The 17,500-nt window shown below is 37.5% G+C and overlaps 1 protein-coding gene across 3 annotated transcripts in view; it reads right to left on the reverse strand.

The window, feature by feature from the left end:
- ctnnal1 (catenin (cadherin-associated protein), alpha-like 1) overlaps positions 1-17,500 on the reverse strand; it is a 133,152-nt gene that overhangs the window by 40,677 nt on the left and 74,975 nt on the right. For all 3 annotated transcript variants that reach the window (XM_062047182.1, XM_062047181.1, XM_062047180.1), the window contains exon 2: positions 3,465-3,654. In XM_062047182.1, coding sequence (XP_061903166.1) covers positions 3,465-3,654 — 190 coding nt within the window. The remainder of the gene's footprint in view (positions 1-3,464; positions 3,655-17,500) is intronic.

Genomic DNA, 17,500 nt, shown 5'->3' on the forward strand with positions numbered 1-17,500 from the left:
ATTTTGTTAAACCAAATATTGTGTGGTTTTTTTCCATATACAACAACCTATCTGGTCTCGATAAGAGAATCGACACGGAATCGGTTCGATAAGAGGATTCGATAATGGGCTCGAACTCGATAATTTCTTATCAAACATCATCCCTAGTTACATGTATGCTTACATGTCTTATATATGTATCACATGTATACTAACATGTCTTATATATGTATTACATGTATACTTACATGTCTTATATATGTATTACATGTATACTAGCATGTCTTATATATGTATTACATGTATACTAACATGTCTTATATATGTATTACATGTATACTAACATGTATTAAAATGTATCACAGGTACGCTAGAATGTCTTAATCAGCATTTATTAACACAACCTGTCCGATACTTTGACTTTAACCAGGCAGGCGACGTTCCTTAATGACATCAAAGGCGGGCCCGCGAGCGCCGCTTTAATGAGACGCCACTCGTCATATGGGAGCGGCTGAGGATCCAAGCGGGCATGTCTGAGGACCACCTGTCAACGCCTGAGTCCTCCTGACAGGAACACCACTTTGACGGGTTGTTCTCGGTCGGACTGTACCTGAAGGCAACACGATAAGTCCAAGACTACAAGCTTCCCGCCCCCAGCGAGGGTCTGAACTGACCCTTACAAGGTCTGTAACTCCGACACTGGTGGGTCCACGTGGTTCCGATTGTACACGGTCAGAGTTAAGTACATATCTCAAAATGACAAGAAGTGGCAAATACATGTTATACAACACAATGGTAGACTCATAGCAGCCGTGATTTTTCAGAAAAACAAATATATACAGTAACACAAAAACAACCTGTCTGTGATCACTATAGGTGTATAAATAATAATATACTGTTGAATAAAATCAGTCCCTTGGGCACAAAACTGAAAATAATACAGCTCTCCAAAAAGTGCACTTCTGCTGCTATTGGAACATACTAACTACACACACTATGACACTAAGAAATCAACAATTCTTCTTCCAAAAAATGAGCATGTCTGCTTTTTCAGGATCAAGTCTGACCCGCTCTTCGCTAATCATGCCGCCAACGGTGGAAAAAACTATAGTGGCCTCAACAACGGGAACCGGTTCTCAAAAAGGGATTCGAGTCCATGGAATCGGTTCTTTTCTTATCGAACAACCGGGAGAACCGGTTTCGAACATCATCCCAAGTACAAGTACATATTAACTCTGGAACTCGAGGAATCAAAATTGAACAGAATTAGGAAGCTAGCTTCTTCTAGCAAGCAGAAGAATGCTAAGTGGCTTTTAAAAGTTGGCGCTGTTGTGTATGAAAGACTTTTAAACATATCTTGAAATTAACATTTTTAAGCAACACTGCTTTAGTCGGGTCTAAATCGATATTTATGCCTGGTTCACACCAACGGCGCTTGCCGCGCTTTAAAGCGGCGAGCAAAGCGCCGTCATTTTTGTCAATTTTTCCACGAATATCCCGATCTCCGAAGTAATGTTATGCTTTGATACGCTCTCATACAAATTAGTTGCCGCTTTGGGGGGACGAATTACCGCTCCTCACGATTTGATGCCGCTTTGATACGCTTTAAATCACGCTTTGATACGTTTTATTACGCTTTATTGAACTTTATTATGCTTTGATGCGATCCTGACGCTTTAAATCAGGCTCTGACACGATTATCAAGCTCTGTTGTGCATTGGAATTAATGTGTCATGAACATTATGAACATTAATTTGTAATAATGACTTTGAAATGTGATATTGTTATGCAATTATGTGCAATTTGGAAGATGCTGTGATTATTATTTTGTGAATTTGATGAATAAATTGCGTGCGCACACGTAATATAATAAAAAAGAGAAATATGATAAACAAATAAGTTTAAAAAAATGTGAAAAACTCAGTATACTAAGTTTTCCCCACATTTTTTTAGATTGATCTATTTATTTGATTTCTCTTTTTATTTTATTATATACAGGATAAAACACATAATGTAATAAAAAAGAGAAATATGATAAACAAATAAGTAAAAAAAAATGTGAAAAACTCAGTATACTGTTTTCCACACATTTTTTATATTCATTTATTTTTTCAATTTCTCTTTTTTTTCCGTTATATTATGTTTATTATTTATTATGTTTTATATCTTCATTTCTTTTATTTCTTTGTCATCTTAATAAATATCTATCTTTCATTTCTTATGCTAGTTGACAATAATAAAAGGCATTTCTTTTATTTTTTATATTCTTTTATTTTTTCAATTTCTCTTTTTTTCCGTTATATTATGTTTATTATTTATTATGTTTTATATTCATTTATTTTTTCAATTTCTCTTTTTTTTTCGTTATATTATGTTTATTATTTATTATGTTTTATATTCATTTATTTTTTCAATTTCTCTCCTGTTGTCGTTATATTATGTTTATTATTTATTATGTTTTATATTCATTGGTTTTTTCAATTTCTCTTTTTTTCCCGTTATATTATGTTTATTATTTATTATGTTTTATATTCATTTATTTTTTCAATTTCTCTTTTTTTTCTCGTTATATTATGTTTATTATTTATTATGTTTTATATTCATTTATTTTTTCAATTTCTCTCCTGTTGTCGTTATATTATGTTTATTATTTATTATGCTTTATATTCATTAATTTTTTCAATTTCTTTTTTTTTTTCGTTATACATGCTAGCAAGCTAACTCAAGCGTGCTAACTTTTTCATCTAATTTTACACTTGTTTTTTTTCTATTTCCGCAGCCTTAGGGTCATATAACTTGGTATATGAAACATGCTGACTGTTATCATGCTATCGTTGGCACACATGCTGAGTGTTAGCATTGTTATGTAAACATGCTACTGTTTTAGGCTAGCTCTGTAGCTCTTTTTGTACAGTTACACCTAAAAACTCACAGATTCAGACACTCGGTTCCAGCTTAAAAGCTTGCTAACATGCTAACATTATCTTGCTAACTTTGTGAGCTGGTTTTGCAACCGTTCACCCCAGAGTCATATCATTTGGTACGTGACACTTGTTATCTGTTAGCATGCAAATGATAGCATGCTAGCAAGCTAACTTAAGCGTGCTAACTTTTTCATCTAATTTTACACTTGTTTTTTTTTTCTATTTCCGCAGCCTTGGGGTCATATAACTTGGTATATGAAACATGCTGACTGTTATCATGCTATCGTTGGCACACATGCTGAGTGTTAGCATTGTTATGTAAACATGCTACTGTTTTAGGCTAGCTCTGTAGCTCTTTTTGTACAGTTACACCGTAAAACTCACGGGTTCAGACACTCGGTACCAGCTTAAAAGCACGGTCTGGGGCACAGATAGCGGGCCCATCCAAATTTCCGCGGGAATGTTCTAGTATTTCTCTGCTATGCACTTGAAGTGTACTGTTTACATGAACTGATGACCGAGTAAAAACCATTACGTTGAATTGATTTGAACATTTCCTACCGGCTCTGCGGGCTTCGAAGCAGGCATGTCCCATCTCATCTTTCAGCTCGTGGTTCTCGGCGGCGATGGCCTCCCCGACGGCCACGAAGCGCCCGACGGCCGCGTTGACCGCCTGGCCCACGCGGTGGATGGCCACCAGGGTGCGCTCCGACTTTTTGGGCCGGTCCTTGTGGTTGATGAGCGTGGTGATCTTCAGGGGGGCAGAAAAAGAAGCATTTTAAAGTCCCGCAGCGCTCTTATCTATTATGTACGCCCACAGCCAATTATCTTCTATTCATTATTGATCACTTTCACTCCCCCCTGTTGCTGGGAGCAGCAGGTGGCGCTATTTTGATGCTCCCCACAATCGCAGCTGGGCTAACATGCAGGTCAACCAATCAGATCCCTCATCCCGCCCCCCGCATCCTTGATTGACAGATGTACCCTTTTAATGTTCTCTTACCTGACAGCCTATAACAAATATGAATAATAATACAAATATATTAAATATCAATGTATATGATTAAACATATACAAATTAAATAGTATAAAAATATACAAAATATTATAATAATAATATAAAAATATATCAAGACACTCAAAAATGAGAAAGAATAAAAACAGAGGAGTCAAACAACATTAAAAGTATTAAACGGTTTTAAAAAGGTGATTCTTAAGCAGGCTTTTGAAGGAAGTGACATTGTGAAATATGCAGTGTCTCATGAAATAAGTCCACCAAATCAAAACAAATATTAATAAGTAACTAAATATTATATTTTAAAAAATCACGAAATGTGCGAAAATGTCATTAAATATGTATGTATATGTGTATACACATACATACATACATATATATATATATATATATATATATATATATATATATATATATATATATATATATATATATATATATATATATATATATATATATATATATATATATATACATACATACACATATACACACATACACACATATATATATATATACATATATATATATATATATATATATACATATATATATATATATATATACATACATACATACACATATACATACATATATATATATATACATATATATATATACATACATACACATATACACACATATATATATATATATACATATATATATATATATATACATACATACATACACATATACACACATATATATATATATACATATATATATATACATACATACACATATACACACATATATATATATATACATATATACATACATACATACACATATACACACATATATATATATATACATATATACATATACACACATATATATATATACATATATATATATATACATACATACATATATACATACATACATACATATATACATATATATATATATATATATATATATATATATATATATACATATATATATATATATACATACATACATACACATATACACACATATATACATATATATACATATATATATATATATATATGTGTATATATGTATGTATGTATATATATATATATGTATATATATATCTGTGTATGTGTATACACATAAATATATAAAACCGTCATTGAAATAATATATTATGCGTAAAAATAAATAATTAAATTAACTATTTAATAGAATATTTCACTTGAATAGTTTAAAAATGTTGTAATTTTTTTTCACATTTGTTTTTTCCCCACATGATAGTTACAAAACGTCATAAATAGCTCAAAAAATTCGATTTGAGGAAAAATGTCATGAAATAATAAGCCAAAATATCACTAAAAATACACAAATATTTTGTAAAGATTATTATTACTTTAATTCATTTTTTTAAAAAAAAGGTTTTCAAAAGGAATTCATATTTTAATGACCCATTTAAGTACATATACATAAATTGTTTCAAATAAAATAGCACAAAAAAGCAACCTCATTGCAAAGTTTGAACATGTTATTGTTTTCACATTTACAACTAATTCATATTTTCATGAGATATTTATTTACATTGAAAACATTTCATAAAATAAGCGAACGGCCATTGAAATTATTATTATGCATGAAATGCTGAATAAAAAACAATCAACAATTTAAATTTTTTATAATTATTTCACAACGTTTTTTAAAAATAATTACAAATGATACAAAAAGCTAACGAATCAATACAAATGTCCTTAAATAGCTAAAAAATTTGAAGAAAAACGTCATTAAATAATAAGGGAAAATGTCACTAAATAAATGAACATTTATATATTATTAATTATTCTTTTAAATATTATGTTTCACTTTACTTTACTGATTAAAATTTCATTTTTTTCACATGACAGTTACAAATCAATACAAACATCGTTAGATAGCAAAAAGATTGAAGGAAAAATGTCATGAAGTAATAAGCCAAAATATCACAAAAAATATTAAAACAATTTTTGAAGATTATTATTGCTTTAATTCATATACTTTTTTTTCACATTTACAATTCATTCATTTTTAATAACCCATTTAATTACATATACATACATTGTTTGAAATCAAATGAATAAAATAGCACAAAAAAACAACCCCATTGCAAAGTTTAAACATGTTATTATTTTCACATTTACAACTAATTCATACTTTAATGAGATATTTATTTACATTGAAAAAATGTCATAAAATTATTATGCATGAAATGATTTTTTTTTTTTAAACTATGAACCATTTTAAAATGTTATAATTGTTTCAAATACATTTTTTTAATGATTACAAATGAAACAAAAAGCTAACAAATCAATACAAACGTCATTAAATAGCTACAAAAATTGAAGAAAAATGTCATGAAATAATAAGGGAAAATGTCACTAAATATATGAACATTTAAATGTTATTAATTATTTTAAAAAATATGTTTCACTTTAGTTTACTGATAAAATATTTTCAAAAGATTATTACTTTAATTCATATAATTTTTTTCACATTTACAATTCATATTTTAATGACCCATTTAATTATAAATACATACATTGTTTCAAATAAAATGAATAAAATAGCACAAAAAAGCAACCCCATTGCAAAGTTTAAACATGTTATTGTTTTCACATTTACAACTAATTCATACGAGATATTTATTTACATTAAAAAAAATTCATGAAATTATTATTACGCATGAAATGACTAATAAAAAAAACCTATTAGTCAACAATTTAAAAGTGTTATAATTATTTCACATTTTTATTTCAACAAAAAGCTAACGAATCAATACGAATGTCATGAAATAGCTAAAAAATGTGACGAAAAATGTCATGAAATAATAAGGGAAAATGTCACTAAATAAATGAACATTTATATATTGTTAATTTTTTTTTAAAAGATTATGTTTCATATAGCATAACTATGTGAGCTTCATGCTAACATTACATTTTAACATCCCGCTAGGTTAGCAACATTAGCATAACTATATGAGCTTCATACTAACATTACATTTTTAACTCATGCTATGTTAGCAACATTAGCATAACTACGTGAGCTACATGCAGACATTACATTTTAACATCATGCTAGGTAAGCAACACCAGCATAGCTATGTTTGCTACATGATAACATTACATTTTTACCTCATGCTATGTTAGCAACATTAGCATAACTATGTGAGCTTCATGCTAACATTACATTTTAACATCCCGCTAGGTAAGCAACACCAGCATAGCTATGTTTGCTACATGAAAACATTACATTTTTACCTCAAGCTATGTTAGCAACATTAGCATAACTATGTGAGCTTCATGCTAACATTACATTTTAACATCCCGCTAGGTTAGCAATATTAGCATAACTATATGAGCTTCATACTAACATTACATTTTAACATCATGCTATGTTAGCAGCATTAGCATAGCTATCTTAGCTACATGCTAACATTACATTTTAACATCCCGCTAGGTAAGCAACACTAGCATTACTATATGAGCTTCATACTAATATTACATTTTTACCTCATGCTATGTTAGCAACATTAGCATAACTATGTGAGCTTCATGCTAACATTACATTTTAACATCCCGCTAGGTTAGCAATATTATCATAACTATATGAGCTTCATACTAACATTACATTTTAACCTCATGCTATGTTAGCAGCATTAGCATAGCTATCTTAGCAACATGCTAACATTACATTTTAACATCCCGCTAGGTTAGCAACACTAGCATAACTATATGAGCTTCATACTAATATTACATTTTAACATCATGCTATGTTAGCAGCACTAGCATAGCTATCATAGCTACATGCTAAATTACATTTTAACATCGTGCTAGGTTAGCAACACTAGCATAACTATATGAGCTTCATACTAACATTACATTTTAACCTCATGCTATGTTAGCAGCATTAGCATAGCTATCTTAGCTACATGCTAAGATAGCACGTAGATAACTTTTCTTTTTGCAGTCGGCCTAGTCAGCGATGCTGCATTGTGGCTGCTGATTAGTCAACACCGGGACATCAAGATGGTAAAAATGCACATCATAAACAACATCTGATACATAAAATGGACATCTGATACATAAAATGGACATCTGGTACATAAAATGGACATCTGATACATAAAATGGACATCTGGTACGCCAACATCCATCCAATCCCTTTTCTAAGTGACGACTTTCTGACACGACTTAACGAGCGGCGCCACAAATAAACAAACCAACAAACAAACAACACCACAAATCTGACCGGTGACAGCAAGGATGGCTTGCTATCGCTCATCAGCTCCTGGGAGGAGCAATCGCATTCATGAACCGACATGTAAGAATGTCGGAACAATCTATACATTCATACTTTGGACATGGACTGAGCAAACATTTTACACCAATCAGAAAACACTTTCCAAGTACCACCTTAATGACCAACATTGACATGCAGTAGCATAGTAGGCCTAAGTATTCATTAACAACAAGGCAGAGGTTTTATTTAACCAGCATAGGTAATATTTTTGGCCACTGTGACATTACACACAGTTTGAACAGTAACACTGTGCTTGAATATAGGAAAATATAACACTGTACAACACAAACACTGTATAACATGGACAACGTAACATAGACTGTACATTTATATACAACGTAACATAGACAACGTAACAGACAACGTAACATAGACTGTACATTTATATACAACGTAACATAGACAACGTAACAGACAACGTAACATAGACTGTACATATATATACGACGTAACATAGACAACGTAACATAGACTGTACATATATATACGACGTAACATAGACAACGTAACATAGACTGTACATATATATATACGACGTAACATAGACAACGTAACATAGACTGTACATATACATACGACGTAACATAGACAACGTAACAGACAACGTAACATAGACTGTACATTTATATACAACGTAACATAGACAACGCAACAGACAACGTAACATAGACTGTACATATATATATATATGACGTAACATAGACAACGTAACATAGACTGTACATATATATACGACGTAACAGACAACGTAACATAGACTGTACATATATATACGACGTAACATAGACAACGTAACATAGACTGTACATATACATACGACGTAACATAGACAACGTAACAGACAACGTAACATAGACTGTACATTTATATACAACGTAACATAGACAACGTAACAGACAACGTAACATAGACTGTACATTTATATACAACGTAACATAGCCAACGTAACAGACAACGTAACATAGACTGTACATATATATACGACGTAACATAGACAACGTAACATAGACTGTACATTTATATACAACGTAACATAGACAACGTAACAGACAACGTAACATAGACTGTACATATATATACGACGTAACATAGACAACGTAACATAGACTGTACATATATATACGACGTAACATAGACTGTACATATATATACGACGTAACATAGACAACGTAACATAGACTGTACATATATATACGACGTAACATAGACAACGTAACATAGACTGTACATATATATACGACGTAACATAGACAACGTAACATAGACTGTACATATACATACGACGTAACATAGACAACGTAACAGACAACGTAACATAGACTGTACATATATATATACGACGTAACATAGACAACGTACCATAGACCAGTGGTTCTCCACCTTTTTTCAGTGATGTACCCCCTGTGAAATTTATTTTAATTCAAGTACCCCCTAATCAGAGCAAAGCATTTTTGGTTGAAAAAAAGAGATAAAGAAGTAAAATACAGCACTATGTCATCAGTTTCTGATTCATTAAATTGTATAACAGTGCAAAATATTGCTAATTTGTAGTGGTCTTTCTTAAACTATTTGGGAAAAAAGATAGGTTTTTATTTATATTTATAAAGGATTTTTGAATTGTTGCTATTTTTAGAATATTTTAAAAAATTCTCACGTACCCCTTGGCATACCTTCAAGTACCCCCAGGGGTACGCGTACCCCCATTTGAGAACCACTGCCATAGACAACGTAACATAGACTGTACATATATATACGACGTAACATAGACAACGTAAAAGACAACGTAACATAGACAACGTAACAGACAACGTAACATAGACTGTACATATATATACGAAGTAACATAGACAACGTAACATAGACTGTACATATATATACGACGTAACATAGACAACGTAACAGACAACGTAACATAGACAACGTAACAGACAACGTAAAATAGACAACGTAACAGACAATGTAAGACAACGTAACAGACAACGTAAAATAGACAACGTAACAGACAATGTAACATAGACAACGCAACAGACAACGTAACAGACAACGTAACATAGACTGTACATATATATACAATGTAACATAGACAACGTAACATAGACTGTATATGTATATATGACGTAACATAGACAACGTAACAGACAACGTAACATAGACAACGTAACAGACAACGTAACATAGACAACGTAACAGACAACGTAAAATAGACAACGTAACAGACAATGTAACATAGACAACATAACAGACAACGTAACATAGACAACATAACAGACAACATAACATAGATTGTACATATATATAAGATGTAACAGACAAGGTAACATAGACTGTACATATATATACGACGTAACATAGACAACGTAACAGACAACGTAACAGACAACGTAACAGACAACGTAACATAGACAACGTAAAATAGACAATGTAACAGACAATGTAACATAAACAACGTAACAGACAACGTGACATAGACAACGTAACAGGCAACGTAACATAGACAACATAACATAGACAACATAACAGACAATGTAACATAGACAATGTAACAGACAACGTAACTTAGACAACGTAACATAGACAACGTAACAGACAATGTAACAGACAACGTAACATAGACAACATAACAGACAACGTAACATAGACAACGTAACAGACAACGTAACATAGACAACGTAACAGACAATGTAACAGACAACGTAACATAGACAACGTAACATACAATGTAACAGACAACGTAACATAGACAACGTAACATAGACAATGTAACAGACAATGTAACATAGACAATGTAACATAGGCAACGTAACGCTAATGTGATGTCAACTATGGGACATAAACAATGAAACGCTAACAACGTGACGTAAAAAAGATGACGTCAACAACGTGACGTGAACGACGTGACATTAACTTAATGTAAACAACATGACGAGAAAAATGTAACGTCAACAACATTATGTCAACAGCGTAACGTGAACAACGTGACATAAACGACGTGACGTAAACGACGTGACGTAAACGACGTGACGTAAACGAAGTGACGTAAACAATCTGACGTAAACGATGTGACGTAAACAATCTGACGTAAACGACGTGACGTAAACGACGTGACGTAAACGACGTGACGTAAACGACGTGACGTAAACAATCTGACGTAAACGTGACGTAAACGACGTGACGTAAACGACGTGACGTAAACGACGTGACGTAAACGACGTGACGTAAACGACGTGACGTAAACGATGTGACGTAAACGACGTGACGTAAACAATCTGACGTAAACGTGACGTAAACGACGTGACGTAAACGACGTGACGTAAACGACGTGACGTAAACGACGTGACGTAAACGACGTGACGTAAACAACGTGACGTAAACAACGTGACGTAAACAACGTGACGTAAACAACGTGACGTAAACAACGTGACGTAAACAATCTGACGTAAACGACGTGACGTAAACAACGTCACATAAACAACGTGACGTAGACGACGTGACGTAAACAATCTGACGTAAACAACGTCACATAAACAACGTCACATAAACAACGTGACGTAAACGACGTGACGTAAACGACGTGACGTAAACAACGTGACGTAAACGACGTGACGTAAACGACGTGACGTAAATGACGTGTTAACAACTTAACGTAAACAACACAACGTGAACAATGTCGGAACAATCTATATTTTGATAGTTTTGGCACGGACTGAGCAGCGGTTTCCAACTACCACCATAATGGCCACCATTGAAATGCAGTAGCGTAGTAGGCCTAAGCATTCATTAAAAACAAGGTTTTATTTGCCAAGCATAGGTAATATTTTTTACACACAGTTTGAACAGTAACACTGCGTTTGAATAAAAGAAAATTAAACACTGTACTTTAATCCATTATCAATCAATCAATGTTTATTTATATAGCCCTAAATCACAAGTGTCTCAAAGGGCTGGTACGCCATTAGTTGGCGTACCAGTAGGACCGAGGAGGAGCTGGTAAAAATATGACCTCAAACCAAAATGTCTGACTTCCTGTTTGCTTGTGAAGATGTTGGGACTTCCTGTTTGCTTGTGAAGATGTTGGGACTTCCTGTTTGCTTGTGAACATGTTGGGACTTCCTGTTTGCTTGTGAAGATGTTGGGACTTCCTGTTTGCTTGTGAACATGTTGGGACTTCCTGTTTGCTTGTGAACATGTTGGGACTTCCTGTTTGCTTGTGAACATGTTGGGACTTCCTGTTTGCTTGTGAAGATGTTGGGACTTCCTGTTTGCTTGTGAACATGTTGGGACTTCCTGTTTGCTTGTGAAGATGTTGGGACTTCCTGTTTGCTTGTGAAGATGTTGGGACTTCCTGTTTGCTTGTGAACATGTTGGGACTTCCTGTTTGCTTGTGAAGATGTTGGGACTTCCTGTTTGCTTGTGAACATGTTGGGACTTTCTGTTTGCTTGTGAAGATGTTGGGACTTCCTGTTTGCTTGTGAAGATGTTGGGACTTCCTGTTTGCTTGTGAACATGTTGGGACTTCCTGTTTACTTGTGAAGATGTTGGGACTTCCTGTTTGCTTGTGAAGATGTAGGGACTTCTTTGTGTGGTGAGGGACATGAAGTGGGGGAACGTGAGTGCAAGGGACTGTAAATCAGACAAGAAGAAAAGCTGCAAACATTCTCCTCCGCTCCCTAAGGACACGGGAAGGGTTTGACGGCGTGAGAAACTCAGGCGACACGGAATTTCCGGGTGTGAGGTCATGTGATCGCGGCCAAAATTCAAGAGCGAGCGTCTTTGTGCAGCACGTCGCCACAGGCTGGGAATGTACTCCTGGGCAACGTTAGCACTCACACGCCAGACTTCATGGCTCTTTGGAATATTTAAGGGCCCACAGTTAGCTCTGTTTCGCATGCGGGACGGCACAGTGGAGAGTGTAACGTAGACAACGTAACATAGACAACGTAACATAGGCAACGTAACATAGCCAGCGTAACAAGGACAATGTAACAGACAACGTAACAGAGCCAGCGTAACAAGGACAACGTAACATAGACAACGTAAAATAGACAACGTAATATAGCCAGCGTAACAAGGACAACGTAACAGACAACGTAACAGACAACGTAACAGACAAGGTAACATAGCCAGCGTAACAAGGACAACGTAACAGACAGCGTAACATAGACAACGTAACATAGCCAGCATAACAAGGACAACGTAACAGACAACGTAACATAGCCAGCGTAACATAGCCAGCGTAACAAGGACAACGTAACAGACAATGCAACATAGACAACGTAACATAAACAACGTAACATGGACAACGTACTGTAGACAACATAATAGACAACGTAACATAGACAACGTAACATAAACAGCATAGACAAGGTACCGTAGACAACGTAACATAGACAACGTAACATAGACAACGTAACAGACAACGTAACAGACAACGTAACAGACAACGTAACAGACAACGTAACATAGCCAGCGTAACAAGGACAACTTAACAGACAACGTAACATAGCCAGCGTAACAAGGACAACTTAACAGACAACGTAACATAGCCAGCATAACAAGGACAACGTAACAGACAATGCAACATAGACAACGTAACATAAACAACGTAACATGGACAACGTACTGTAGACAACATAATAGACAACGTAACATAGACAACGTAACATAAACATTGCATAGACAAGGTACCGTAGACAACGTAACATAGACAACGTAACATAGACAACGTAACAGACAACGTAACATAGCCAGCGTAACAAGGACAACTTAACAGACAACGTAACATAGCCAGCATAATAAAGGACAACGTAACAGACAACGTAACATAGCCAGCATAACAAGGACAACGTAACAGACAGCGTAACATAGCCAGCGTAACAAGGACAGCGTAACAAGGACAACGTAACAAGGACAACGTAACAGACAATACAACATAAACAACGTAACAAACAACGTAACATGGACAACGTACTGTAGACAACTTAATATACAACGTAACATAGACAATGTAACAGACAATGTAACATAGACAACGTAACATAAACGTAGCACAGACAACGTACCGTAGACAACGTAGCATAGACAACATAGCATAGACAACATACCGTAGACAACGTACCATAGAGAACAAAACGCTAACGTGATGTCAACTATGTGACAGAAACAATGAAACGCTAACAAAGTGACGTCAGCTACGTGACGTGAACAACGTGACGTGAACGATGTGACGTGGACGATGTAACGTAAACAACATGACGAAAACAATGTAACGTGGACAACGTTATGTCAACAGCGTGACGTGAACAGCGTGACGTGAACAGCGTGACGTGAACAGCGTGACGTGAACAACGTGACGTAAACAACGTGACGAAAACAACATGACGAAAACAATGTAACGTGAACAACGTTTTATGTCAACAGCGTAATGTGACCAACGTGACGTAAACGTGAAGGAGGTGCAGATGCTGGTAAAGACCACTAACTCTAGCGAAGGAGGTGCAGATGCTGCTAGAGACCACTAACTCCAGTGAAGGAGGTGCAGATGCTGGTAGAGACCACTAACTCCAGTGAAGGAGGTGCAGATGCTGCTAGAGACCACTAACTCCAGTGAAGGAGGTGCAGATGCTGGTAGAGACCACTAACTCCAGTGAAGGAGGTGCAGATGCTGGTAGAGACCACTAACTCCAGCGAAGGAGGTGCAGATGCTGGTAGATACCACTAACTCCAGCGAAGGAGGTGCAGATGCTGGTAAAGACCACTAACTCTAGCGAAGGAGGTGCAGATGCTGCTAGAGACCACTAACTCCAGTGAAGGAGGTGCAGATGCTGGTAGAGACCACTAACTCCAGCGAAGGAGGTGCAGATGCTGGTAGAGACCACTAACTCCAGTGAAGGAGGTGCAGATGCTGGTAGAGACCACTAACTCCAGTGAAGGAGGTGCAGATGCTGCTAGAGACCACTAACTCCAGGTGAGCCGGCCCTGAAGGAGGTGCAGATGCTGCTAGAGACCACTAACTCCAGGTGAGGCGGCCCTGAAGGAGGTGCAGATGCTGCTAGAGACCACTAACTCCAGTGAAGGAGGTGCAGATGCTGCTAGAGACCACTAACTCCAGTGAAGGAGGTGCAGATGCTGGTAGAGACCACTAACTCCAGTGAAGGAGGTGCAGATGCTGCTAGAGACCACTAACTCCAGGTGAGCCGGCCCTGAAGGAGGTGCAGATGCTGCTAGAGACCACTAACTCCAGGTGAGGCGGCCCTGAAGGAGGTGCAGATGCTGCTAGAGACCACTAACTCCAGTGAAGGAGGTGCAGATGCTGCTAGAGACCACTAACTCCAGGTGAGGCGGCCCTGAAGGAGGTGCAGATGCTGCTAGAGACCACTAACTCCAGTGAAGGAGGTGCAGATGCTGCTAGAGACCACTAACTCCAGTGAAGGAGGTGCAGATGCTGGTAGAGACCACTAACTCCAGTGAAGGAGGTGCAGATGCTGCTAGAGACCACTAACTCCAGGTGAGCCGGCCCTGAAGGAGGTGCAGATGCTGCTAGAGACCACTAACTCCAGGTGAGGCGGCCCTGAAGGAGGTGCAGATGCTGCTAGAGACCACTAACTCCAGTGAAGGAGGTGCAGATGCTGCTAGAGACCACTAACTCCAGTGAAGGAGGTGCAGATGCTGGTAGAGACCACTAACTCCAGTGAAGGAGGTGCAGATGCTGGTAGAGACCACTAACTCCAGTGAAGGAGGTGCAGATGCTGCTAGAGACCACTAACTCCAGGTGAGCCGGCCCTGAAGGAGGTGCAGATGCTGCTAGAGACCACTAACTCCAGGTGAGGCAGCCCTGAAGGAGGTGCAGATGCTGGTAGAGACCACTATCTCCAGTGAAGGAGGTGCAGATGCTGGTAGAGACCACTAACTCCAGCGAAGGAGGTGCAAATGCTGCAAGAGACCACTAACTCCAGCGAAGGAGGTGCAAATGCTGCTAGAGACCACTAACTCCAGCGAAGGAGGTGCAAATGCTGGTAGAGACCACTAACTCCAGCGAAGGAGGTGCAGATGCTGGTAGAGACCACTAACTCCAGCGAAGGAGGTGCAGATGCTGGTAGAGACCACTAACTCCAGCGAAGGAGGTGCAAATGCTGCTAGAGACCACTAACTCCAGCGAAGGAGGTGCAAATGCTGGTAGAGACCACTAACTCCAGCGAAGGAGGTGCAGATGCTGGTAGAGACCACTAACTCCAGCGAAGGAGGTGCAGATGCTGGTAGAGACCACTAACTCCAGCGAAGGAGGTGCAGATGCTGCTAGAGACCACTAACTCCAGCGAAGGAGGTGCAGATGCTGGTAGAGACCACTAACTCCAGCGAAGGAGGTGCAGATGCTGGTAGAGACCACTAACTCCAGCGAAGGAGGTGCAAATGCTGCTAGAGACCACTAACTCCAGCGAAGGAGGTGCAAATGCTGGTAGAGACCACTAACTCCAGCGAAGGAGGTGCAGATGCTGGTAGAGACCACTAACTCCAGCGAAGGAGGTGCAGATGCTGGTAGAGACCACTAACTCCAGCGAAGGAGGTGCAGATGCTGCTAGAGACCACTAACTCCAGCGAAGGAGGTGCAGATGCTGGTAGAGACCACTAACTCCAGCGAAGGAGGTGCAGATGCTGGTAGAGACCACTAACTCCAGCGAAGGAGGTGCAAATGCTGCTAGAGACCACTAACTCCAGCGAAGGAGGTGCAAATGCTGGTAGAGACCACTAACTCCAGCGAAGGAGGTGCAGATGCTGGTAGAGACCACTAACTCCAGCGAAGGAGGTGCAGATGCTGGTAGAGACCACTAACTCCAGCGAAGGAGGTGCAGATGCTGCTAGAGACCACTAACTCCAGCGAAGGAGGTGCAGATGCTGGTAGAGACCACTAACTCCAGCGAAGGAGGTGCAGATGCTGCTAGATACCACTAACTCCAGTGAAGGAGGTGCAGATGCTGGTAGAGACCACTAACTCCAGCGAAGGAGGTGCAGATGCTGGTAGAGACCACTAACTCCAGTGAAGGAGGTGCAGATGCTGCTAGAGACCACTAACTCCAGGTGAGCCGGCCCTGAAGGAGGTGCAGATGCTGCTAGAGACCACTAACTCCAGGTGAGGCGGCCCTGAAGGAGGTGCAGATGCTGCTAGAGACCACTAACTCCAGTGAAGGAGGTGCAGATGCTGGTAAAGACCACTAACTCCAGCGAAGGAGGTGCAGATGCTGGTAGAGACCACTAACTCCAGCGAAGGAGGTGCAGATGCTGGTAGAGACCACTAACTCCAGTGAAGGAGGTG

The sequence above is a fragment of the Entelurus aequoreus genome, linkage group LG05 (genome assembly GCF_033978785.1).
Source record: "Entelurus aequoreus isolate RoL-2023_Sb linkage group LG05, RoL_Eaeq_v1.1, whole genome shotgun sequence".
Taxonomy (NCBI): Eukaryota; Metazoa; Chordata; class Actinopteri; order Syngnathiformes; family Syngnathidae; genus Entelurus; species Entelurus aequoreus.